Source organism: Marmota marmota, unplaced genomic scaffold (assembly GCF_001458135.2).
Source record: "Marmota marmota marmota unplaced genomic scaffold, marMar, whole genome shotgun sequence".
NCBI lineage: Eukaryota > Metazoa > Chordata > Mammalia > Rodentia > Sciuridae > Marmota > Marmota marmota.
Genome location: NW_026000037.1, coordinates 2,300,378 through 2,326,447, shown reverse-complemented (window position 1 = coordinate 2,326,447; position 26,070 = coordinate 2,300,378). Strand labels below are relative to the sequence as shown.

Below are 26,070 nucleotides of genomic sequence, written 5' to 3'. Positions count from 1 at the left end.
TACGGGGCGGGGAACAAATCCTGACACAGGCTACTGCAGGCATGAACCGAGACTGCACTGGCCTAAATGAAGCAAGCCAGACACAGAAGGGCAAAATACTGGAGGAATGTCAGATTCAGAGACAGGAAGTAGAACCCAGTCACCAGGAGAGCGGGGAGCTATTGTTCAGCCGGCACGGAGTTTTAGTTTCAGATAATCAGAAAGTTCTGGAAGTATATAGTGCCAGCAAAATAATATGAATGCACTTTTGAGGCCACAGGACCGTACCCTTCAACACAGTTAAAATGGCTAAGTTTAGTTTATGTATATTTTGCCCCACAAAAAAATGAGAATGCATGAAGAATTCTAAAAATGAAGAAGTAAAAGAAAGGTGAGTTTCCAGGTCGTGAGGCTGCGTGACCGTCTCTGCCCGTCTGTGGAAGGGATGGTGACACCCACAGCGAGGTGACAAGCAGGAGTCACGTACAGCCTGAAACCTGGGAAATGGGCTCACTAGGGCTTCTGTGGCAAGAGATGGAGCCCCGTGACGGGGAGGTGGCTCGGTGGTAGGGCACTGCCCGGGGTGCAGGAGGCCTGGGTTGGACCTCAGCCTGCCAGACACGGGGCTCACCCCGCGGGGCGTGGAGGACCTGGGGACACACTGAAGCAAACTCCGGCTAGTTCCCTCTAACCCGCCTGTCACTGCTGCTGCAGGTTCTCTGACCGCCAGGGACGACGGCCTGGGAGTCCACACTGGCATCTTTACAACCAGCGGGAAGGAGTCTTCCTCTGTCCCGTTGGGAAAACCCTGAGGAAAAATTCTGGTGGGACCATCCTTGGCCACCCCCTGGGCCAACCCGTGCGGCTAGGCCAGGAAAGTGGGCATGTAGAGGGGAGGACAGAGTGGCAGGCAGCCACCCTGTAGGGTGACCGTCACCGCAAGCTCAGGAAACAGTGAGCCAGGTGTACCTACAGGATAAACAGTCACCTGAGGTACCTGAGCAAGAAGTGATCATTTTTGCCTAAGAAATACGCATTTTATATTATTCCACACTGATCAGTTAATTCCTTAGTTCACTTAGGAAATCTGCCATGAATCAGTATGCATAGCCTAATGTTTCAAATAACTCAAATGTACTCCATAAAGAATTAAAATTTTTATCTTAAATTCTATCTAGAGCCATTTTAATGTCAGAATATAAAAACAAATCTCTTTAAATTCAAGATTGTTATGATGAAAATAAAATACCACACTATGTCATCATACAGCGATATTCTTGGGAACAATTTTGTGCTTAAAGTGAAGGATCCTTCATGCCACAGTGCAGAGGACATCTTTTGGATTGATATTAGTTATTTCTCAGTATTCTCATTTTGTCTGCTCAAAAAAAAAAAAATCCCCTCTCTCCCATCATCCTTCATCCTGTTTCTAATTGCTAAACAAAGAAAATTTACATAATTAATGACTCTGGGTAACATAAGACTCTCAAGGTATATTCTATAGAAAAAAAAAAAAAAACATGGGTTGGCTTAGTCCTCAGAAGGTACCATAGATGTTCAAGGGCTTGTCCTCCTTTGGGTCTGGGAACGTGGTCAAGAAGGCTGGGAGTGAATCTCTGCCCCACACCAGGCCGTGCAGAATATGGCGTCCAGACGTGTGAGACCGTGTGGTGGCATCAAAGATGGATAAGGCATTTGAAGGTTTTAATGTAGCTGTTGAAATAGTTTATGAAAATGAATCATAAAGAATATTATTAAGCTTTAACCTGTGAGGTTTGGGAACCAGGATATAGGAATTCAGAAGAAATCTGTTAGGATATTTGCAAGGTGAACTTATTTGGCCTGAGAGTTATTGGTCACTGAATTTCTCAAGGAGAGAGTCTCAGGAAGTATCAACCAGAGGAAGAACCGCTCAGGACTGGGGATGTAACGGGTGGCGGCCCAGTGCCCACCAGCATGCCCGAGGACCTGGCTTCAACCCCCAGGACCAGAGAATGTCGTAATGATTTCTTAATCACAGTGGCTGACCACGTAGCTAGGAAACAGAGGGGTCTCTTGCAGTCAGCAAGGTGACTCTCACTGGACTTAGTGACTTCCTCAGTCTCTCCCCAAGGTGATTCCGATTCTGCCCTTTTCCAAAATGTTCAGGGCGACACAGAAGAAGCTGGGAGGAGTGCCCTCTAGTTATTTCACAGTCTCAAATACCAAAAAATGTCACCGGGGCTGGGTGGCACAAAAGCAGAGAGGAGGCCAGGCGTGGAGACTGCCAGCTCCAGGCGCTCCCTGTGAGAAAGGCCAGAGATGGGGAACTCGTCTTCCTCAGGTCATAAAAGAAGAAACCAGCGAGAACACCTCGCCATTAACACTCCACCCCGCGCCAAGGCTGGTGCGATGGGGGGGGGGGTTGATCCGCCTAAATCCACCCAGCGAGGCTCCACATACCCGCGGAGCTGCGCCATCCATGGGGCAGCCAAGAACTCACCCAGTCCTTTAAAAAGAGGCTTGGTGGCTTCAGGGTGCGGCCAAGCCCCGTCCCTTCCTCCCTCGCTCCACCTCAGGAAAATGGTCTTCTGGTACAACAGCCTGCACGAGGTGAGAAGATGAAGTGGTGTCTAAAGTATCAAGATCCATCATTTCATGAATTTTTTCCCTCTGGAATTTTTGAGTTTATCTAAATTTTGCCAAATTGAACACAATTTTAGTTTCAAGTTTGTATATATTTTGCTTCAGACTATTTTTGCTGTTGTTTTGATCCTGGAGGTTTAACCCAGGGGTGCTCCACCACGGAGCCACATCCCCAGCCCTTTTTATTTTATTTTCTAAATCCTATTTATTCATTGTGTTTGGGCTGGGATGGACCCAGGGCCATGGCCACCAGGCAAGCCCTCGTATGGAGCTAAATCCCCAGCCTGTTAGGCAAACTTGGGCACATTCCCCACTGCCAATATTTGTAATGTAAGATAGTAAAAGCCACAACAAATTATAAGATTAAAAGAAACTTAGCGGAAGGGATTTATTATACCCTTCTTATCCTTATTTCTTTGGATCTATTATTCAAAAGATTAAAGAATTAGCCACACTGAAGCCCTGCCCTCCTGACTGCGGGCTCTTCCTGCCTTCATCTCAGAGTCTATAATAACTGATGAAAATGTGGAAGGAAAATAAGGTCCTCGCATCTCAGTCCCCGCCATGCAGAAGCACGCAGCGCGGTGACCCCGTGGCAACCGGTGAGTCACGTGCGGCTGCGCGTCCACGGGAAGGAGGTTCTCGGCTGGCTGGAGGGCTGACACTATCCCAGCTCTGCAAGGCCAGAGGGCACACCCGCTCCGTCTGGGCTGGGCGTGGAGCACTGGTGGCGCCGCAGCCGGGAGAGCAGAAGACCAAGACCTGCACCCGGCCTCCAGGGCAGCCATGCTGCGGACTAGCTGTGCAAAGCCTGGAGAGTCCTCCTCCCCGGCTCCTTCCAGGGCCACACTGTGTTCCTCTGCTAAAGATGCTGCAAAAACCGCACACCGGGAGGCTCAGCCGCAGGCATCCTGTTGCTGAGGTCCAGGATCAGGGAGCCAGCAGCGGGGAGCCCTTCCTGGCCTGTCCCCAGGGCTCCTGCAGAGAGACCGAGAGAGGGAGGGGCAGAGAGACAGCAAGAGACAGGACAGATGCCAGGACACTCAGGAGGATTCCAGTCCTACTGGTTGTGGCCCGACCTCAGGACACCTTAGCCTCTGTTCCCCCCGTGACACCCATTTTCGAACACAGTCACATTGAGGATTGGGACGGCAGCCATGAACACATTCAGTCCCCAACACACCCTGAGCTGGGAGCGTGGAAGGCATGACACCCAGAGGATCGGGGCACCTGGCCACCCAGTGGGGCCTTTGTACATTTCCCTGGGGGACACGTCAGCCCCTCACCGGCTTTGGTTCACACCTCTGGTCTTCTGCACTCCTTGAAGACACCGCCCACTCCCGAGCTTCCACACCCTGCACCTGGGCTTCACTAGCCGCCCAGATCCTCAGGACAACGAGTTCCTTAGCCATGAACAGGGACATGGAAACTTTTTTTAAAGCAGCCGATGGATGTATTTTTATGGAATGTCATTCAGCGAACAAGGTTCCCTGCGACATCAAATTCTTACCTAACCGCCTTCACAGAGAGGCTTGTGAAGGAAACGGTGGAGGTTATCAGTGTCTTTTCATTACTGTTGGTCTGTTTGCAATTCTGGATCCAAATTGTATGGCTTTTTTTTTTTTTTTTTTTTTTGCCGGGTTGTGGGGAGGCTGTAAGATGTTAAGTTAGTTTGAAAATCAAATTTTAAAAGTAGCAAAGCCCATTTAAAGATAGAAGACAAATTTGTCCAGCACAGTTTTAGCCACTATGGACAAACCAGCTTTCCGACTGGCTGGTGGTGGTCAAGGTGAAGCAGCCACCGTTACTAGGGAACGGAGCCTCACGGGGTGGGCGGTGACTAACTGGGCAGTGCAGGCCGGGGCTGGACAGGAGAACAGGGCGGCTGGGAGCAGGGAGCCCTTCCCTCTGCACTGGTGCTGCATGTCCCTGCAAGGCCCCTCCTCAGTAAGATTCCCACGTCGGGAAGAGCTGGGCTTCGTCAGTGCTAGGAGGAAACTGTCATTTGTGCAAGGGAAAGTCCAAGAAATCAGAAACAAATCTATTTAGGTATTTTCATGTGGTTGAAAACATAGCGCCCTGGAAGAACATGTTGCAATATGTAAAATCCCAAAGGTGCGGCCACCACGCATGGGCAGGAGGCGGTAGGATGATACCCTGGACACGGCAGTCACAAGGGACTGACCAAAAGTGGTATGCCGTCAGTCCACGGGCAGAAAGTGACATCAACAGCCGAGTACGGTCTTCCAGAAAGTCTTCACGAACACAGCAGACCCCCGTATGTGGCCCCCGTTAACCATAAAAATACATCAGTAACTTCCACTGTGACAGCGGAGGACTGGGGGTCCCTGGAGAAAGAAGGTTCACAAAGTCGGGGGAGGGCGGGGTTAACCCAGGGTAGGGAGGGAAGCAGCCCACCCAGAGAAAGCCCCCTTCCGAAGAATACAGAGGTGGCAAGGGACAACGTTCACATGTCAGGACATGGGAAAATTAGCAGGGCTTGCTGCCCCTAGGAATATGCCAGTGGAAAAGGAAGGGTGGGGCCCGATGACTTCCATGAGGACACAGTGACACACTTTCCCCATGTCCCAACGTCAACACAGGCGGGAGAAAGCACTGCCCTTCTGAGGAAGTACCTGCCTGGCCAACTTGCCTCTGCAGCACACAGAGCTGCCTAGTGCCTGCCATCATCACCTGAGGTGACATCTGTGTCCCTGGAGAACATCAGCTCTGTGTGGGAATGGACAGGACATTCGTGACTCTGCCCTTCACCACGGGGTGCCGGTCTTGCACAGGAACTTTGTCAGCATGTCACAGTGAATGAGGAATCCATCTGAAGGCAGGAGAGAGGGCCCTGCACACCCAGGCTAAGGGGACATTTTACAAGTGAGTTGGCCCCCTCGCTTGCTGTCCTGCAGAGCATGTGAGTGGTCCCGAGTGGCCTAGAGGGAGCCAGCAGGAGGGGAACCAGGCTGTGCGGAGTTAAGGTGCATCTGTGTCTTCCCTGCAGTGCAAGCCCGGGCACCGCCCAGAGCCAGAGCTAGGTTGCAAGCCCCGGCCAGCGCCTACTGACCACCTGTGCAGGGTGGAGTCACAGAAAGCCCTCGGGTGGCCTGGGCTCCCTGTCCCTGTCTCCCGTGGAGATGGACCCCCAGGGCTGGAGTCTCCTCGGCTACCAGAAGGACTGTGGACTCACCTCCTAGGCTGTGGCATTACTGACCCAGGCCCCAGGCAAGGGAACCTCAGCAGGTGGTGAGCTGTGGGGTGCGTGAAGGATGAGGAGAGGGCATGCTGTCCTCTGGAGAAAGGAGAACGGTGAGGAAAATGAGTTACCTGGGAGTGAGCAGGCACAGCAGAGGCTGGCCGGCCTCCAGACAGAGTCAGGGATGAGAGTGCAGGAGCAACTGCAGCCATGCTCCCCGAGGACCCCCCCCCACAGAGCAGCAGAGGGCCAGAATACGGGGTGTGGGCAGCAAGAACTGAAATGGAGGGGCCCCAGCTGAAGGCTGTGGGACCCGGGTTCCTGTACGAAAGGGTGACTAGCCCGAGTCTCTTAGGAAATAAGGCCCTCGGAAGGGACAGCAACCGACCGGGAGGCAGAGGAAACCGGGGCAGAAAATATGAAGGTCAAAAAGAGAAAGGCCGTTCTTTTGCCCACACAAGGAAGAGGCCGATGAAGTCTGAAGTCCCCACAGCCTTGCCACCACCTGGCCTCAGAGGCTCTGCCTGCCACGCCTGCCTCACAAGTGTGGCCTCGGTGCCGAGGTCAGCCTCCTGCCTCCTCGGTGGGGCTCATGGAGGTTGGGTTCAGGCAGCATTGTTGTTGAGCTGCTCAGATATTTAAAATCGCTACTTTCCCGTCTGTAAAAGCTATTGTAAGTCACCACCTTGATCTAAGAGGTGTCCTCTCAGAAAGCCGAGTGTGACTCTTGATCCTGGTGTACGGGACTTCCAGAAGGGCCTCTGTGGGGAATGTCCTGTTTGAGGGATGAGTCTGCGGGCCACGGGCGCTGGCGGATTCTGCCTTAGTTCCTCGGGTGAAGAGGTCGAACTCAAACCCTGGGGAAAGGAGGCTGGGGACCGGCTCTCGCGGTTTCCCTTTATCTGCCAACGTCCCCTGCCCACCGCAGGTCGGCCTCCATCTGGCCAGCTCTGCCCACGGCCCGTCCCTGCTGAACCCTAGAAAACTCTGTAGCCAGTCGCCATTTTCCTCTTGAAAATGTGGCCCTCCCCTGCTCCACAGAGCATCGCTGGCCGCCGAGGTCCGTCTCTGTTTCTTTCCTCTTTCGTTTGCTTCCACCAGGGATGGAAGGAGAGAGTCGGGATTGTTTCCGTTTGCCACAAGGTGAACGCCCTGGTCCCTGGGCCTCAGCGCTGGGCTCTGGCGGCAGGTGGTCTGCAGGGCCTTGCAGCTCCACGCGGCCTTCAGTTTCCCTTTCTCCACCGAGAAGACGAAACACAGTTTTGCCAAGATGCCAGCGCTAGGCTGGTTGTGATGGGGAAGGAAGATCCGTAAAACCCTGGGGGCCCTCCCGAGGGACAGGGGAAATGATGGTCTCCATCTTTCCATCACTTGGGGGTGGTGAGCGGAGGCTCTATGGGCTCATCAGCATTGGGTTTGATCCTTTCACAGCTCAGGCCACCAAGCTCCTGAAGCTCGGGTCAGGGGCTTCTTGTCCCTAGAGCCTCGGCCACAGACGGACAGTCTGCCCAGCTGCTGCGTTCAAGTATGGAACAGGAAGCCATGATGTCGCGTCTGCCAGACGGTCAAAAGCACTCTGTTCAGAACAGAGGCATCTAGTGAGCTCATGGCTGCTTTAAAATACCTTAACTTGGGGCAGAACACCTACCTATCTAGGAGTAAAAGGTTAGCTAAATGAAATTGAAATGGGCTCGTCACTTCTTCCTAGGCCCATGGGCTGGGGCAGCGAGGGGGCTCTCTGATTGGAAAAGATGAGCAACGTCATGGTTCCCATCTGAGCAGGATGACCCTGAAGACGGGGCCTGCCTACAACCACAAGGCTCGTTTCCTCTGCGGACCAAAGGCTGATGGAATCCGCACACTCCACCAGCATCGCAGCCACCAGCTTCATTTCATCTTGATGAGCACGTGGACACGCGTGTAGCTGGTCCTAGCCCATCGCAGCCCGTGGGGCACTTGGAACACAGAATATTTATTTCTCTGAGCCTTTACATTTCAAACACACAGCTCCCTATCTAAACGTGAGTCCTGTTTTAAACAGATGCTTTAGTCAGTCGTTTCCTGTACACCCGGAAACACATGCTGATGATAAAGTTGGTCACGTAATCCCACGCCAGCCACCGTGGGTCAGATGGTGGGCACTGGTCTCCAGAGAACAAGTTCTCAAGGGGAGTGTGAGCATGGGACTTGAAGGAGGGACGACTGTTAGGGTCTGTAAACAAGTTGGGATGGCGCCTGGCAAAATGCCAGAGGGAGTGGTTTGTGAAGTGACGCCAGCGAGCCATTGAGTGTGGAGATTCCTGATTGGTTGACTACTGTATCTAGTTTATGCTAATTAGATAAGCTGTGTGGAATGTATAAATACCTCTGTTGTCCTGCAATAAACGGCTCCCACTCCTGCTGTATCAATGCACACAAGTTGCTCGTCACCCCCCCCCCCCCCGGGTTATTTTGCCCAGCCAGCCGGCCTGGGCAGACGACCACCTGGTTTCACAGCAAAAACAAGGGTCCCTTTTTTTTTTTTTAAGTCTTTTCTCTGTGGATTTATCTTGCTGTAATCTCTTTTTAGTAGAAGGCACGAGTCCTTGCCACAGAGCTTTACAGTGTCCTGCAGTTGGGACCTTCTAAGTTCTCTTTACTCCCGAGTTTCCCTCCGATACCGCCCCCCTGAGAACCAGGACACTGGGGAGGAAGAGCTGAGGTCTCCCGGCCCCGCCACCTGTGCCCAGAGCTCCTGAGGATGGAAAGGAGGGAAGCAGAGGAACCAGGGCCCACCCTGGTCTTGGCAGAGGGGCTGTTTTCTGAACGGTCACCTGGTCTGATCCACTTTGGAATGGATGGCTCTGTTCTAAAGGTTCAGGGAGTCACAAAAGAGAAGAAAGAGAGAAGAAAGCCGAGGTGTGCTCTACTCCTTGATTGTATTTTAGAAGGTAAAGAATCTAAGAGACAGGTAAAGAATATACTCAATTAACTGTTAAGAGTCCCAAGAAATGGATAAGCAGGATACGTGTGATTTTTATTTTCATCCTTATACTTTTCTAACATTATCCCAAACTGTTGGGGCCGGGGCACAGCAGCTCAGTGGGGGAGTGCGCACCTGGCACCCCAAGGCGCTGGGTCCCCAGGACCACACAAGGAAACTAACAGAAGGAAACAGGACTGGGCTACAACACGCACGCGTGGCTTTTGTGGGCAGAAGAGGGTTTGGAGGTTTTGTCCCTCCTGAGCAGCCCTTAGTGGACATCAGCAGCTGCTGCTCCGGAGCCCAGCAGGGCAGGACAGGGCTCCTTCCCCTCCACAGGGCTCTGCACTTGAAGCCCTGTGTGCTGGACGCCCTTGGAAGGAGATGCTCTGGTTTTAAATAGTACGTCAATTCCCCAGAAGGCAACTGCTCTCTGTCCATCTATCAAGAGTGGATGAGTAAGGTGACATCTCATGCTGCTGATGAGAAGTGGCTTAGAACAAAAAGCCACTACCTTCTGGTTTAGACTTAGATTCCCTCTAAAAATATGTTAGTTGGGGACCTCAAACATGACCTAGCCGCTACACCATGATCAAGAGCCCTGCTTCCTAGATGCCATGGCGCGGCCTGCAGTCCCCCAGTGGCTCAGGAGGCCGAGGCAGGAGGATTGCAAGGTCAAGGCCAGCCTGGACAACTTAGGGACACTGTCTCAAAAGATAAGAAGGAGGGAGGGATGTAGCTCAATGGTGAAGCACCCCTGGGTTCAGTTCTCAGGAAGTGGGAGAGAGAGAGAGAGAGAGCTGCTTACACATGTCAAACTGCCTTAACACTCAGATTCTTTTTCCCAAAGAGAAGCCATAATCTCCTTCAGGACAAGGCCTCTGTCACTTTGGCTTCTCTGTGGGGCTGAGCAGCTATGTAAGGTATGTAATAACTGCCGGGCCCTTTAGTCCTGCATCCCTTAGTCCTTCTGCAGGGCCACACACCCACTTTGTCACAAAGTGGCAAAGGAAGCAAATGTGAAAGCAAATCACTTCTTAAGCTGACTCTGTTGTCACAAACAGGTGACTTTCAACACTGAATTTATAAAACAAAAAAATGCCTTGTGTGGGGGTCAACAGACTGTGAAAATAAACCCCCTCCTAAAACAGTCAGGACCCCACCCCACCCCACCCACACCCCAGTCACGGGTGTACAGAGCTGCAGTCCTCAGCCCTCTCCTGGCTGCCCTCCCGTTGCTCTTCTGTTCCGTAGGTCCCATGCAGCCCTATCTGTGAGCCTGACCCCCGTGCCACCCTGCTAACCCAAAGACAGTTATTGTATCCATAAAACCACTGCACAGGGTCTAAATCGGGTGCTGAATATGTTCTGCTGCCTTTTATCGACTGCAAAAAATGCAGAGCAAACATTATCTATTGTTAATTACCTGTAAAGTAGGGCTTTAGCCACTTCCCCTGATTCTGAGAGCCCTGGAGTGAGACCTGAAAGAAGTCACCCATTGTCTCCAATTGTGCAAGGGCCCGGAGCAAACAGGGCTCAAATTGCAGGTCTGAAAGGCCACAGGAAATTGGCAGACCACTAATCTGCACTCAGCTATTCAAAGAAACAGGCCTGCATTCCTGCAGAGAGCAGTGCGGAGACCCAGCGCCCAGCACGCGGGAGGGAGGGCCTCAGGAGGAATCTGCCGGAAGAGAAGTTTTTAATTAGCGTTCTGGAGCCCTGGCTCCAGTTCCTGGCCCTGAGAGTGACATGCCTCCTCGAGATTTCCCTCATCTTCCCATGTCCCCTCTAGAATGAGACTATATAATTAGAACCTTCCTGCTTAATAATCTGAGCAGGGGTAGGGCTGAAGGGGACAATTTAATAAGAGGTCAGCTGCTCGCTACAGAGAGCTTCACTGAGTTATAAAATAATAAAAATCCAAGGCCACTTGAGGTTTGTGTGCTGGGGTGATGCACATTCCCTGTGAACAGCACTGCTCCTAAACCCTAGGGACAGAATGCAGAAGAAATGGGCCAGACAGTGTTCCATACACACAGCACAACGCAAAGTGGAGCTCCTCAAGTTCAAGTATGAACATAGGAGCTGATTTCTCAACTGGATGCTTGTCGCCGGGTGTTTTCACCAGGGCCCAGGAGCCGAGCGGAAAGACACCCCTGGACCCCACACCAGGAGCATCAGGCAGGTAGCAGGAGGAGGGCAGAGCCAGGGTGAGACTTGGCTCCGAGTTTCCAGTCAGTGTGGAAATCCTGACTTCCTTATCTATGAAACTATGCTAATAATTTGGCTCCTCCTTAATTTACAAGAATGTTGAAATGGAGAAAACGTTACATTCAGTACAACCATCCATCCTGATTGTAGGGGGGGATAGAGTCCAAGACCCCCACTATTTGCCTAACACCAGAATAAGGAGGGAAAACTGTATGCTATTTGGGAGATTTATTATTAACATTTATTAACAATAGTGCTTTGATTTGTATAACTTAAATTATATAGCTTGTATCTGTTATATAATTTATAAATAAATATTATTGAATAATATTTCGGAGGCAAAGCACATTTGAAACAAGGGATATTTGAGGGGTTTCATGCCTATGCTAAGTTCAGCAAGAAGAGCACACCAGGATTTAGAACGCAGCGGAGAAGGAGCATCAGCATCTGAGAGGCGGAGGCCCAGTCAGACTCTGGCCCTCACAGGAACGGGAATGCATGTGGTTTGTGCCACAAACAACTAAGGCCAGTGACGTGAAGGGCAGATATTCCAGGGTCTCCCCATCCAGTCAAGATGTCCTGGAGAGTTGTGTCACCAGCTGAGTGGCAGGTAAGACAGGCAAGGTCCTCCAAGCCTGCTTCCTGCAGGGCCAGAGGCCTTCTGCCGATTCCTAAAATCATCCTCGCCTGGAAACCTTAACATGGTCAATGGTATGCCCAGAACTCTCGGCATCAGACAGTTACCCAATGTTCAAAATGACTCTATTTCATATTTGCAAGACTAAAATGCCTTTAAGCAGGATATACATCCTCTCCGAATACAAACCTAGTTGATACAGCCAATGGCACTCAGGCCAGGAAAACAGGAGCCACATGCCATAAAGTTCAGGAAAGAATATTGATGGATGTCTACAAGGGCCTACTAGGAGCAGAGCACCGAGAGGCAGATGATTCAGAAACATGATCCGTCTCAAGGAATGACAGCCTAGGAAGGGAGACAGGCAAGAGCATTAAGAAGGAAACAGGAAAAACCGCAGATTACACAAGGCTCTAAAGAATTTCTGGGAGGAATTATTTGGGCATGACCCAATCAGGGAAGTGGGCTTCAACCCAGCCACAGGTGAACAGGGTTAAAAAGACACAGGCCAGCTCTGGTCTGAATCTGAAGGTGTGTTCAGGGACAGGAGGGGACCAAACCCACTGGTTGGAAAGCAGGAGGCAGAAAGGGCGGGTTGGGGTCAGCCAGGGCCTGACCTGGAACTGGTTGTAAAGAGCAGAGCGGCTGCAGGAAAGGAGGGCAGGCAGGGGGAGGGACCTGGGCCCTCCCAGAGACCTGCAGGCTGATGCACTGGAAAAGATTGATTTTCGGTGTGGGTGTTTGCCCTGCAGGCCCGCTGCAGGCCCGTGACATGGTGATGATAAATGACACAGTATTTCCAAGGGTAAATCACCTCTTCAGCTGGGCAGCCTCTGCAGACACACAGTTTCCACTGGGTCAAAAGGACCGGGTGTTTGCACACAAAAATACAGTTGTGCGTTTTTTCCCCTTGAGAATCTCCCCCCAGGTAACATCTGAGCAGCTCCCCCCACCCTCCAGGCCGGGCCGGGCCTGCGGTGGGGTTAGTCATCTGCGGTGCCAGGGGAGGAGGCGGTCCCTGCTTGGGTACGTTAGTAGGGCATAACCTCAAAGGAACTCCCTCACACTCTGTGGGGAAAGGAATAAATGTTTGTTTTGAAAGATAAGCATGGGTAAGTAGGAAAGAATGCTCAAGGGCAAATACTTTTGAAAAAAAAAATGCTTTATGAAAGAATGTTGGGTCTTGTTTCTTTCAAGAAAGGCCAGTTCAAGCAGACTTTTCTTTTTCCCAAGAGTACAGCCTGCTCTCTTCTTTCCAGAATCTGCCAGATTTCAGTCCATGCCAGGCACGCTCTCCCCTGGACACAGAGCCACTCCCGGTCAGGACAGGGACCTGGCCTCGCTGTGGCGAGGCAGTGAGAGAGGTGGACTTCCACACCAGCCCGCGTGACTGAGCTCCTGAGACCATAGCAGCTTCCCCAACACCTGTCACTGCTCTTTAAGGATCACCTCCTGAGAAGAGCTTCTGCAAGTCTCCCATGGACCTCAGCCACCCATAAAACGTAGAAAAGCCTGATTCCCGTAGCACCCTCTGCCACATTTCAAACTAGACGGGGAAAAGAGGACCAATTCCAAACCCAATCTTATTTTGACCTCAGTTTGTATGGTTTCTGTAAAAATCTGGATTGGCCTGCATCAGCCTGTTGCCATGATGGACCCTTCTCAGGAAAGGTAACTGGACTGGCAGCTCTGAGGACAGCCGAGATCCAGGTCATGGAGCACCCAGGTCATGGAGCACCCAGGTCATGGAGTAGCCCAGATCACAGAGCACTCAGGTCATGGAGCACCCAGGTCGTAGAGTAGCCCAGGTCATGGAGCAGCCCAAGTCATGGAGCACTCAGGTCATGGAGTAGCCCAGGTTGTGGAGTAGCCCAGGTCATGGAGCGCCCAGGTCATGGAGCATCCAGGTCATGGAGCAGCCCAGGTCATGGAGCGCCCAGGTCATGGAGCACCCAGGTTGTAGAGTAGCCCAGGTCATGGAGCGCCCAGGTCATGGAGGACCCAGGTCATGGAGCAGCCCAGGTCATGGAGCAGCCCAGGTCGTGGAGCACCCAGGTTATGGAGCACCCAGGTTATGGAGCAGCCCAGGTTATGGAGAAGCCCAGGTCATGGAGCATCCAGGTCATGGAGAAGCCCAGGTCATGGAGAAGCCCAGGTCATGGAGCAGCCCAGGTCGTGGGGTAGCCCAGCACTTTTGACATCTTCATGGTTTCTCGTTGCCTTGGCTCTGCTTTCTGCTGCTGTTTGGCCTTCAGCAAGACTTCGCCTCTCTGAGCCTCCACGTCTTCAGAACGGAGTCACTGAAGGCTCCCCAGGTTTGCCTCCGAGCAGCAGCTGCTTCTTCAGGGGTCCTGTTCCCTATCAGCAGGCCCACGTGTTCCCATCCGCCTTCCTGTCCCGCGGTCACCACCGTCATTCCTGACTTTCACGAACAGGCAGAGGAAAGCACCGTGGCCAGCGCGGTTCCCACGAAGCCCCAGGGAAGCCAAAGGCCGAGACTGTGCCGTTCAGAGGGGTGGGGCCGGGCGGGCATCTGGGGAGCGGGGTTGCAAGGAAGGTCTGTCATTTAGTTTCGGTTTGATTTTCAGAGCCTCCGATTTCCTCTTGCCTCTGGGCACCCATAGCCCATTCCCTGTTCCAGGGGCCGCAGGGGTCAGGCGGCAGGAGAAAGGACACTTCGGCACACCTCGGAGAGGCCTGTGTGAGGAAGCTCTGCTTCTAGGCTTCGCCCGGTTTGTCTGAGGCTGCTCTGTTGAGGGCAGCGCTGGCCGGCAGGCCATCCACACGCCTCCCCCCCCAGCCTCTTCCAGCCTCCACTGTCCACCCCCCCAGCCCAGCGGCTCCGCGCAGTGCTGCCTGAGGAGTCCTCCCGAGGCCCGTCTGTCCTGCCACCCTCCTGATGGTGCTGCCAGGGACTGCCTGTGGCCTGGGGGACAGCTGGGCTTTTCACGGGGCAGTCTCCCTCTCCATGGAGCTCTCCTGTCCCCCCACAGTGACGCAGGCTCCAGCAGTCGAAACCACTAGCGATTTTCCCAGCATCCCACAGCCATCCCCACTCCCTCCCGGGCGCTTCCAGAGACGCTGGGCGCTCCTGGGATGCCCGACGCGCCTCTCTGGTCTTCTCTGCAAAGCCTTCCCTGACTGGTGGCTGCCTGCTCCCAGAGTGTCTGCTGGGCCCCACTCCATGTTGCCCAAAAGTATGAACTGCCACTCAGAGACTGGGATCGTGACCACGGGACACGTGGTTGTTGGATCCACGATCCGACGGTCGACAAGTCGAGCTGTTCTAACTTTCAAAACTGCCAATATTTTTGACATTAGAAACAATATGAAAACCACTGCAAACACGGGAATTCCGTCTTTCCTTACTGTGAGGCTTTTAAGAATCAGTCGGGCAGGTCGACCCTCACTGAGCTCCTCCCTCTTGTCATACACAGCTACTGGTCCGGGCGCTCGACAGCACGAAGCTCAGGTGTCACATTTGCTTCTCTTATATATATTTTTTCCTCTTCCGTAATGGGTACTAGAGGACAAAAACAAAACTCGCCGCGGGCAGGTGGAGCTAAAGGGGAATTGCATGAACCGCTGTGCAGAGGTCGGACCCCAGCTGCTGTCCTTCCTTTGGAGTAGAGGGCAGATTCTGGGTGGCCCAGAAGAATAAAACGGGCTTCTGTTGGGGAATTAAAGTCATCAGAGCTCCCACGGCAGGTCTGCCATCTCCAGGCTCTGACATGGAGGGACTGGATTTTGGACCCCTCCCTTGGCTTGCTGGAGTGCACAGAGCTGAGAGGGACAGGAGGTCAGAGGCCCCTGGCCCTGCACAGTATTCTGAGTGAATGGACGGGTCAACCCATTTTCTTGATTCCACAGCAGATTTTGGTAACAGACCCTTTGTGCTGTAAAAGAGCACATCCCATCCACCAGAACCTCTCCTGCCCCAGCTCATTCCTTAGGACAGGACCCCCCTGACACATCCCCTCAGCCCTAGGGACTTGATTTACAGGCCCCGAGCTGAAGGCCACGTGAAGGCCTCTCCCGCATCAGCGCCAGCTCCCCTCTGTTCAGCCTCTGCTCACCACCTCTCCCACACGTGCTCCTGCGTCCCCTCCCCTCCTCGCTGGCCTTCCTCCCCTTCCCCAGGCCTCTCACCTCAGCTCCGCTCAGCTCGCAGAGGCCTGGCCTCCCCTCCTGCTTCCTTTCTCTGGTGGACAAATCTCACCCCTCATGGAATACCACCCCGTTCTCATTTGGGCAAATACTCGGACCACCCCGCAAAGCTCCTGACCCCCCCCCCCTGAAACTGGGCATTTCTTACTGTGCCCAGGTAACACTTACCCGGCCCCACCTGGCCCTCCCACAACCTGACAAGCGTCCAAGGCCCCAAGCCTCCCGTCCCCAGCCAGCTGCCCCTCAAGGGCCTTCACTCCTCCGCCCTCCCGCTCCCCAGGCCCCCCCTCAGTTCCAGTCCTGTTCTCAAACCAGCATCGGGCACTTTGACCACCTTCTGGATCACCTGCTACTTACCCCAGTGGGGCGCATGTCCACCAGGTGCCTCGGGTCCTCGTGGTCTTTCCTGCTGTGGGTGAAGGACCTCTGCAGATCAGTGCTGCTCCGGGTCTTCCTCCTCCCTCCGGACGGATTCCTGCAGCCAGCCACCCTCTCTGCTGGCCCTTGCCTCTCGAGGGCTCTGTGGCTTCCTATCGGAAACACCTGCCTCTGACCCCTTCCCGTCACCTCAGGATTCCTAGGGGAATAGCCTCACTGCCTGTCCCCACTCCTGGCCTGGGTGGTAGCTACATCTCACCCCAACTCCACCCCCAGTTTAGCTGGGCGTCCCCGCAGCTTTTGACTGTGATGGCTAATCTCCACCTTGAACTCCTCCAGCAGGAGATCCCAGACACCTGCCTCTCCATGTGGACGGCCGGAGGTCCTCCTGCTGCCCTGCTCTGAGTTCCACTCCTTCCCTATGGGGCCCACACTGCAGACCCCTGCACCTCAGCCTGGCCACAGGTCATCACTAGCCTCCCTTGAACTCCAGGACGTCCACACACTGTGCCCTGCTCCAAGGGTTCACCCCCAGAAGCCAGCCATTTGCTGCACAAGTCACCAGAGGCTCTGGCTGAGCTGCCTGAGCTCCTGGGGGCATCCTTACCCTCAGCTGATCTTAATGTGCAGAACAGCTTAGGCTGAGAACCATGCGGCCAGCTGGAACTCGGTTTTCTCAAAGTACTCCTGGTTATCTTTCTTTCTTTCCTTTTTTATTTTTATTTTTGGTGTGCTAGGGATTGGACTCAGGGCTCAGGAATTCCAGGCAAATGCATACCAAGTTTTTCTTTCTCTCATGGACTGCCATCAACTCACCCTTAACAGATTTGTTCCACTGTCACACATGTAAATTAACCTGAAAATTGTTCAACCCCGCTGGGCACGGTGGTGCACCCCTGTAACCCCAGTGACTCGGGAGGCTGAGGCAGGAGGGTGGCAAGTGGGAGGCCAGCCTGAGTAACTTCGTAAGGCCCTGTTTCTGATGTTTAAAAAAGGGGAGGGGGGCTCAGTTGGTGGTGTGCTTGCTGCACATGATAAGGCCCTGGGTTCGATCCTCAGCACCACACACACACAAAAGGGCTGGGGGTGTAGCTCAGTGGCAAAGTGCCCCTGGGTTCAAACCCCAGTATCCCCATCCCTCTGCCCCTCAAAAACCACCAAAACCCTTCATTCACCACAGCCAACCCCTCTTTCCTTCTGGCCATTTACCACGTGTGTGTGGAGCAAGTTGTTTGTGGGTTTGTTTAATAAAGTTCACTTTATTTTGGCAACTAGATCATGACTTCAGGCAAGTAACCTCTTTGAATTTGGATTTCTCATCCCTGAAATGGAAAGACTAGATTAGAAGACTCTAAGTTTCTTTGTATGCAAAATCATGATTCTATTACTCTCTCACCACCATAAGCTCTCCGACTGCTGGAGAATGGCATTTCCAGAATGGTCTGCGCAAGTGCCCAGTTCACAACAGTTCTAGGCTCCCCTTGGATGTATCCAGGGTGATATTATCTGACAGATCACATCAGTCTTTTCCATAATGAAGACTCAACAGTGACTTCTAATCACCATCCCCCTAAAGCAGTCCGAAAGATGGCGAGAACCAGTCACAAGAGGCCTTAAGTCAGAGGCCAGGCTACGGCCCCTTTCACAGAAGGCTCACACCAGTGTGCTCCCTCCCTCCCTCCCTCCAAGCCTGCACAGAGGAAGCCGGCAGGCTCAGCCCTCGAACCAAGTGCCACTTTTCACCAGTAAAGATAATCACAGCAATGAAGTCATTTCGGCTTATTTGGGATACCTAGGTGCAACCATGTACAGCAACACCCCATCGTCTGGATTCCAGCCAAAACATTACCAACTATCAGAGGTTTCCTGCTGGAGAACAGCGTGCTGAGGCCCTGAGCAGAGGCCTGCTGGCTGCGGGGGAGGGGGGGGGCCTGCGTCAGGTGGAGGAGCCTGGCCCTGTCTTCTCGGGCAGTGCCTTTGTTTCACATTCTCCAAAGGAAGGTATCGGACTGAATGAATCCATTCCAAAATTGCCTGATAAAATCACCCAAAAAACTTTTTGAAAGTATTGAAAAGATACTAGCCCCCTCCCCTGTGGATTTTCCCCAGGCTTGTGAATGAACGACCTATCTGCTTTCATACACAGCCGAGGAACACGAAGGCACCCTCCGAGGTGTCTCTAGCTCCAGATTGTGCAACACGGAGAACAGCACGCCTAGAAGGCCCTGGATAAGGACAGCAAGATGGCTCGGCAGCATTCTCAGTGAAAGTGAGCAGAGCCAGCACCTGTCGGGCGAGCACGCGGCTGTGGGATCATCTCATCAGTGGAATAGTGAGGAAAACAGGCTTCTATCAAGTGGGCAAGAGAATTTTGAGTTTTGTTTTCAAACACCTGACTCTTCCAATTAGACAAAAACAAAAACAAAACCCCCCGGGGATTGGGTCGCATTTGTTTTCAGAGCTGGGCCTGGAGCCCGCTGGGCCAGGCACCGCCACTGACCACACCCAGCTCTCGGGAGGACGGAAGAGAACTGGCTGCCCACTCTTTTCTGTTGGATTCAATATTTCAATACTCTTCAAAAGGGGATTGTATTTGTGTATAAAAAGCTATACATAAAGTCGGCCATGAAACGTAGGACTCTATTAAGAAAAGGAAAGATTTAGGAAGAGGAAGTCATTTCAATTCTTCCAATCCTCTGGAAATGAATCCTCTTAGTTTGGTTCATCATCAATTTGAGGGTAAAGTTTTCACTTTAAAGACCACCATTTGGGGGTTTTGTCTTTAGGTAGAAACTGGAAAGTTGTATGATTTGCATTTTGAAAACCATGAGATAATTGTAACAGATTCTATTTAAAGATTCATCTCAGCACGTCACAAAACAAACACGTCCACTGTGTCACATTCCAGTTTCCTGCTAGGTCACATTTTATAAACTCTGTTATCTGGCAACTACCCAACTAGAGAAATACTGTTCCGGTCTCATTCACAATTAGATTATCTACATAAGTAAGGCTTCTTCAAAATGAAAAGTCACCAGTAGTAAGGAAACACACTGGAATAGCACCACTTATCCAAAACATCACTGTCGGGCGGCAGGAGCTGCGAAGGAGCAACTGGAGTAAGAAGGCCACCCAGATGCTCCATGTGTCACTCTTCATCTAGCAGCCCCAGTGGGGGCAGAGGCACGGCCAGAGAGCCTGGCCCTCTCAAAGCCTGAGCACTTTGGAGCAATGGCCGGTAGCAGGTTCAGAGCAGGACTCAGCTCTCGGGACACGCCCGACACCCCAGGTCTAAACAAGGAGGAGTCTGGAGTCAGGCGTTCATGCTCTGGCATCCGACTAGCCTGCCAGGAGTCCACGCTGAGCCCTGGGGCAGCAACCACCTCTGAACCCCATGAGCTCACCCAGCCAGAAGCTGCAGCCTGCAGCACAGCTCCCTTTCCGAGGTCACAGCACGTGCCGCTCTTAGCCTGGTTATGACGGAGACACACAGCTCTTACACCAGCTCCTAACTACACCAGTGTCTGAATAATAACACCAAAACCACATCGCATTTTGAGGGAGGCCGTTTATATACTTCATTAGGAGCCAAATCTGAAGGAAATACTGTGAGCACTGAGCCCACGATGACGTCACAAGATGTGAACGGAAAATTAAGCCCACATTCTGAAACAGCAGAGATGGCAAAGCAGCTCTGCAACACGAGTATTCATTTTGAAATGTTCTGCTTGCAGCACAGAGGAAATATTTGATAGATGTCACATTACCAACTGATAGGGTCATGGCTTGATGGAGAAGCTTGAAGGCAAGTTTCTACCAATTGCACTGTCTGTACCCACAAAGCCAAGGCCTGTCAGTGGAGCACACACTCCTAAGCAGCAGCACATCCGTCAGTGACCACCAGACACCACCTGGACAAGGGCTTTGGTCATGTGGGTTCAGATTGTGTCAGCATCTAATTCTCAAATGCAGACAATCACGGACGATATTGTTTAGCCACAGGGAAAAGGTGGGACTGAGAGTGGGGACTCACGTGATCAAGAATTTCATCAGACCCAGGAGGCTCAGCGTGGACTCCTGGCAGGCTAGTCGGGTGCCAGTGGTTTTAATCAGACTAAAAGCCAGAAGGCATCAGAATATTTACTTTATCTATGTGGAGTTTTAGGCCCAGATTTCTTACTCCATGACACATAAAGTACAATCTGAACAGGTCACATTGAAGACTTATTAAAGGAAACAGAAAAGTTTTCAAGACATCTGACCGTGTGAATTATTCCTTTGGTGCTCTCCAACTTCTAAGTGCTTTGTAAAGTGACAGTACCAGGGTTCTAGGGTGTCCACTGAACTAGATTCCTTAAGTCTTGCTGACGAATTTCTGAATAACCCAAGACAGGTAAGATAAACTTTAAAAACACACAGAAGTGCCCCGTCTCATGAAACTATGACTACACAAAACCTCACACTTACAAAATAGCCAAGGTAGGGAGGTACTATTAATATTACAAAAAAATTTTTACTTAATAAAGTGATTCATTTGTGCACTTGCTGAAACAGAACTTGCATTACAAGATTTTGACTGATGTACTTTGCAGGAAACATCAAGCTTATAATTTGAGGTCACCTGCATCCAGATTCAATAGCTCAAGGGAAAGAAGTAAAATGAATATATGTGAAAAAGAATCAAAGCAAATAATAAAAGCACCATAACAGTATAGGCTAAAAAATGAAGGCATCGAGAGACAGTTATTAATTAATATATTTTCTGCATTGTAGTTAACATATGTACTTTCTTCGTGTCACTTTATTTTTTTCCATTAAGTATTGATATTTTGTTATATTCAGACAGGAGTACATTTCAACAGTCTTTTGCAATAAATATCATAAAATAATAGAGATTCGCATAATAAATATTCTTTACAATAAAAAAGTTTAACAAACTTTTGTCTTAAAAATAGTCAGAATTCAACTTTGTGATTTATACATAAAATATACAAAAAGCACCACAGTTTGTGGTTAAGGCAATGAAAACACAGAAAAGATTAGAATCACCCAGCTGCTAACTACCCGAGGGGCCAAAAGAAGCAACCACGCAGGAGCCAAGACCACTCCAGGCAGCTCAGCTCTTTAACACCCAGAGACGGGCCAGCAATCAGCCTGTCACCAAGAGCCCCTGTCAGTAACAGAGATTTGGTGACGAGCATGGGCGTGGGGGAGGCGCTGAGCCCTCCAGACAGGAGGCTGGAGCAGGAATGGGGCAGTACAGGACGGATCTCCATGCTGTGGAGCAAACCCAAAACCACAGAAAGGAGGAAACACCCCCGACCGAGGGAGGGAACCAAGGAGCAGAGGGGCAGTGGTTAAAGGGAACTTTCAGGTCATGGCAAAACTGGCTCCTCCCTTCTACTCAGGGTCCCATGCTAGGACGCACGGTGCCCCTGACTGCAGACAGACTGGAGACACGGCTTCTTCAGCAGCCTGACAGCTGCCTCCTCCAGAACCAATCTCCTGGCTCCCACAGAAGCCAGTCAAAGACAGCCTGGGCCACTGCAGTCTGGGGGTGTGTGGGAGCACCACTTTGGAGGGCCACTTGTAGAAGAAAAAGGCTACCCAGAAGCCCTCGGCTCTTGCCATCGGTGGGAGTCCGCGCAGTCTCCGTCTCCTGTCACTGAAGATCACCCACAATAGAAACGTAAACTCCATGAGTCAGACCTTGGGATGGGGAGCAGAAGGCAGGAAGCAGGGAAACCTCAAAGAAAAGAAGCTCAGCATCCGACAGGATCTTCCTCTACAGCCACAGCTGGAGAGCCAAGGTCCAGGAGGTGCAGGGCCCTCCATAGATCAGGAGGGCTTGCCCTGGGCCCGGGAGGTGCAGCTGTCCAGCTTACAGTAGACAGTGTTGGAGTGCTTGCACCTGCACCCCGGGCGGTGCACCCAGTCGTAACACCCCCGGCAGAGCTTCAGGCACCCCTTGGCGGGAGGGTAACACAGCAGGCAGGGCAGGAACAGCGACATGGCTCCCATGCACAGGTACCTGGAGCAGCAGTGTGACTGTGAGCAGGAGCACGGGTGGTCTGAGCAAGAATCCCCCTCGTCGTCATTGGAGCAGTGGTAGAAGAGGCCCTTGACCAGGCACATGCAGGTCCCGTACTCCACCATGCTCTCCGCGGAGCACAGGCACTGCCGGTTGCACGCCAGGCAGGAGGGCAGGGTCCGGGGCGCCGTGCACTCCCCGCACTTGCACTTCCGGCACCGCTCGCAGATGAACTTGTGCTGGGCCGGGTCCTCTTTCGAGGAACCCTTCAGGTCATCCACAGTCAGTTGTTTGGGCTGGGTCCGGACCGCCCTCTCGGACCTCTGAGCAGGGCCAGGCCTGGTTGGCGGGGAGCGTCCCAACAGCCCCTGCTCCGAGGAGGCGCTGCTGCTGCTGCTGCTGCCAGAGCTGGCTGCACTGCCAGTGCTGGTGGACCTGCTCAGAACGGGGCCCCGGGCACTGCTCAGGGGTCCCGCGGGGCCCAGGTGGCTGGAGGGTCTCTGGTCGTAGCCATTATTCACATTGACTGGTATGATTTCGTGCGTCCTCTCCTGCTTTTCTGGTCTGGGTGCTGTCCGAGGAGCAGGTCTCTTCACCACCGAAGGCCCTTCTGTGTACTCATTGCTGCCTCTGATGGCCTTGATCTGGTCTAGGGACAAAATAACAGCAGGCGGAATCTCTCTCTCATTGTCTGTCCTCTGACGGCCATCCAAAGAAGGCTGCTGGGTCACAACTAACGAAATTCCACTGCCATGCTGATTTGGGGGCTCCATGTGTGGGGACCTTGGATTGTTGCAGTCAGCGGAAACCTGGCATGCATCTGAAGTCCTAGAAAAGAAATGGAAAATTAAGGAAAAAGAGAAAATAAACGACAGGAAGCGTTTGTTGGGGGAGGGAGGTCCTGTCAAGTCACAAAGTGCCTAAACCACCTGGTAATGGTCTCCTTATACAATAATGCTGGGGTCCTGACCAGCATCCAATTCCGAGAGGCTATGGACACATCATAGGGGAATATAAGCAAGAGACCCCATGCTATAAAAATCAGACGTTTTTCCAGCTTTAAAAAAGCAGAGTCAAGAGGAAGTAATGTCTTCCTGTTTGTGTATCTAACAAAAATTAAAATGAAATTTGCCTTGGTGTAGAATACTGGGCACAAACTCTGGGAGAGCTCTCGTCTAGAGAAAGCTGAGTGTCAGTTCACTGGTGGTTTGCATAAAGGAAATGTCTACTACATCTTAAAAATCAAGAATGACATGGGTGCCCAGGCCTTTTGTTGGCTGTATGCTATTACATGCTTTAGATTAAAGGAAATTAAGGAAAGCATTTTCCAAAAAGCTCAAGCTATTCCAAACTAAAATGGAATATCGGAATAAGCGGTCATGCTTAGTGGAAATCAGAAATCAAAGGCTACCTCATTACTGATCTGTGAGATGCACAATAAAGGATAAGAAGCACAAGAGTTCTTGGTGTGTTAACAGTCACTAACACACACACACCATTCTGTCACTACTGTAACAGAGTATTCACATCCGACTTCTTTAAAAGCTTCAACAAGAGCTCAGTCACATAACAAGATAACTTTTATGCAGAAGCGACAGGCTTTCAAGCAGGGTGGGGAAATCCTGAGTAATTAAAATATTACCCCAATTTCCTTTAATTTAAAAATATGTGTTTATATGACAGACCTTGATCTTTAAAGCACTGCCAACTCTGAGTCGTTGTGCTTCTTGTAATAAGTATACTAATATCCTGATCAAAATAGGCATTTGTGTTTCCAGGCTCACAGTGACATATTTCTAAGTTGTGATGTAATCTTCATAAAACAAACTACCAGATATAAAAACGTTCCCATTTCCAGTCAATGGCAAACTATATTTCACACATATTCTCTGCAAAGTCTACAGATGCAATCCAAATCAAACCGAAAGGGGAAAATGCCCCTTATCACTACTGCCCTATGCCCCAAACCCCATCTTAAGGAATAAAGCGGAACCAAGCGCCTGCACTGAGCGTCCTGGACTCTCCTCCAGGTTCACCTCTCCAGCACTGAGCGTCCCTGGACTCTCCTCCAGGTTCACTTCTCCAGCGCCCACTACTTTTACCTTCCTGCACGCGGCGAGAAACAGTCACCACGCGGGGTTTGGTCGAGTCCTTAAGGGCTGTTAAGACCGGCTCTTACTCCGGCCCACCAGACGCGCCGAGGCCCGGCCCTCCCCAGGCAAGGGGCGCTTTAAGAACCGACTGCCCGCAAGGCCCCGCGCGGCGCGACCCGCACCCCAGCGCAGGTCCCCGGGGCTGGGGCCGACCCACGCCGCGGGCCAAGGGNCTGAGGAAGTCCCTTCGCTCGCGCTCTCCGAGCCTCGGGAACGCGAGCTGGCGCGCGGCGGGGAGGCGTGCGCGCCGGGCGCCGCGCGGCTCCCTCCGCTCCCCGCGGGGCAGGCAGGCAGGGGCGGCTCCGGACGAGTGGATCCACGTCGCGGGCTCGGCGGGCCGAGGCCGGTGGGGGAGGGGCTCCCACCCGCCTCTGGGGGGCGAAAGGAGCGAAGTTCGGGGTCCTTCTCAGGGCGAGGTGGACGGACGTCGTCCTGGTCCCCGCGCAGGCCGAGGCGCTCCGCCGATCCCGCACGCTGGGCAGTGGGCGCCGCGTCCCGGGAGCCGCGGTCCCGGCAAGTCAGCCTCTCCTGGGCAGCGCTCACTTCCAGTCCTCCGCCCCTCCGGTTCCACGGCGAAACGCCTGCCACAGATGATCACAGAGAAACACGTCAGTCTCCCTTCTCTCCGGGCCCTGGGACGCGCCGCGCGCCCGCCGCCGGCTAGCTTGCCCGCGCCCGCAGCCCAGCCATGTGCCCGCGCCCGGTGATTGACAGGCCGGCGCAGTCGCGTGTCAGCAGCGAGCCCGGTAACATGCAGCCGTGCACGTTTTGCTGAAGTGCTTTTGCCCCTTGGAATGCCCAGGAGTTCAACCAACGTCAAGCAGCGCCTGTGCGCGCAGGGACTCGGCACGCAGAAAGAAACGCAGGTTTGAACCCGGCTTCGCTCGGACTCGGTCGCCAACAATGCCTAAAGAGACCCACGTTTGGTCCAGCCCCTCTTCGGTACAAACGGCCTGTTTCACACATCGACAGTCCCAGAGGTTAAACTTGTTGCTGTTCGGTTAAGGGGGGAAGTGAAAGGGACCCTGCTTTTTCTTTTAGCGGTAGACTTTTAAGAGCGTTCAGTAGTGGGAACGCTGCCGGTGTTTTGAAATGCAGCCAGTACTCAGCTCTAGAGCAAGTTCAAAGAAATGTTCTCTTCCTTGCAAAAACCGACATTTCTCACCTTATCTTTCCTAAAATGTCTACGAAGGAAAGAAAGGAAACAGTTCTTACCTAATGCAAAGATTGGAAATTGCTTTTCACGCACATTTGCAGCGACTGCAGCTGTTCCTTATCCGGGGCAGGGAGCTGGGTCCGCTGCTATCGCTCCGCAAGCCACTGTGTGCCTTACAGAGCGATCCCACTCCTGCTCTGCAGCATTTCAGCTCCTCGCGGCCACCTCCACCTCCACTCCAAGACACGCCCCCAGTGATATCATGTGTCAATCACACCAGCTGCCCGAAAACCTGGAACAGGATTTCCTCCTGTTTCCGTTGGCTCTTGGTTTGTGTGTACCAACTTGGAAACGTAAACTTATAGACTCGTGTAATAAACATCCTCTAAAAATTGGGGATTGCCTCTAAAAAATCCTGCAAATAAATTTGTCGTGAAGGAACACATTCAAATTTAGCTATCAATCTCTAGTTACCCATCGCTAATTTAAAAGGATTGGTGAATTCCACCCTTGAAGTTGAATTAGTAAATGATTGTAAAATAAGATTTTTTAAAAAAAAATGAAAAACG

General features: G+C 52.2%; 1 protein-coding gene and 2 long non-coding RNA genes across 5 annotated transcripts; all 3 read right to left on the bottom strand.

Annotated features, from left to right (window-relative positions):
* Positions 1-878: 878 nt before the first annotated feature.
* On the bottom strand, positions 879-10,642 carry LOC125619441. Its single transcript, XR_007351004.1, has 3 exons — positions 10,195-10,642; positions 2,462-2,562; positions 879-1,692 (listed from the first exon to the last, which is right to left on the bottom strand). It is a non-coding gene; the product is annotated as an uncharacterized LOC125619441 (long non-coding RNA).
* Positions 10,643-13,401: 2,759 nt separating this feature from the next.
* Positions 13,402-17,808, bottom strand: LOC125619334. The gene is made up of 2 exons (XR_007350823.1): positions 16,141-17,808; positions 13,402-14,149 (listed from the first exon to the last, which is right to left on the bottom strand). It is a non-coding gene; the product is annotated as an uncharacterized LOC125619334 (long non-coding RNA).
* A 3,091-nt stretch (positions 17,809-20,899) lies between these two features.
* Spry1 (sprouty RTK signaling antagonist 1) lies at positions 20,900-25,742 on the bottom strand. 3 transcript variants are annotated; one of them, XM_048812027.1, is made up of 2 exons: positions 25,561-25,732; positions 20,900-23,020 (listed from the first exon to the last, which is right to left on the bottom strand). In XM_048812027.1, exon 2 carries the CDS (start codon positions 22,963-22,965, stop codon positions 22,000-22,002), a length of 966 nt encoding a protein of 321 aa, XP_048667984.1. In that variant the 5' UTR covers positions 22,966-23,020; positions 25,561-25,732; the 3' UTR covers positions 20,900-21,999. The 3 variants fall into 3 exon arrangements, 2 of the variants coding, with proteins under 2 accessions (XP_048667984.1, XP_048667985.1); XM_048812028.1 differs by lacking the exon at positions 25,561-25,732 and adding an exon at positions 24,295-24,494; XR_007350822.1 differs by lacking the exon at positions 20,900-23,020 and adding an exon at positions 24,789-24,926 and having other exon boundaries at positions 25,561-25,742.
* Between the last annotated feature and the right edge of the window lie 328 nt (positions 25,743-26,070).

Bases quoted from the DNA above. Each gene is read 5' to 3' on its own strand.
- Spry1 (XM_048812027.1), bottom strand. From the start codon at position 22,965: ATGGAGCCCCCAAATCAGCATGGCAGTGGAATTTCGTTAGTTGTGACC.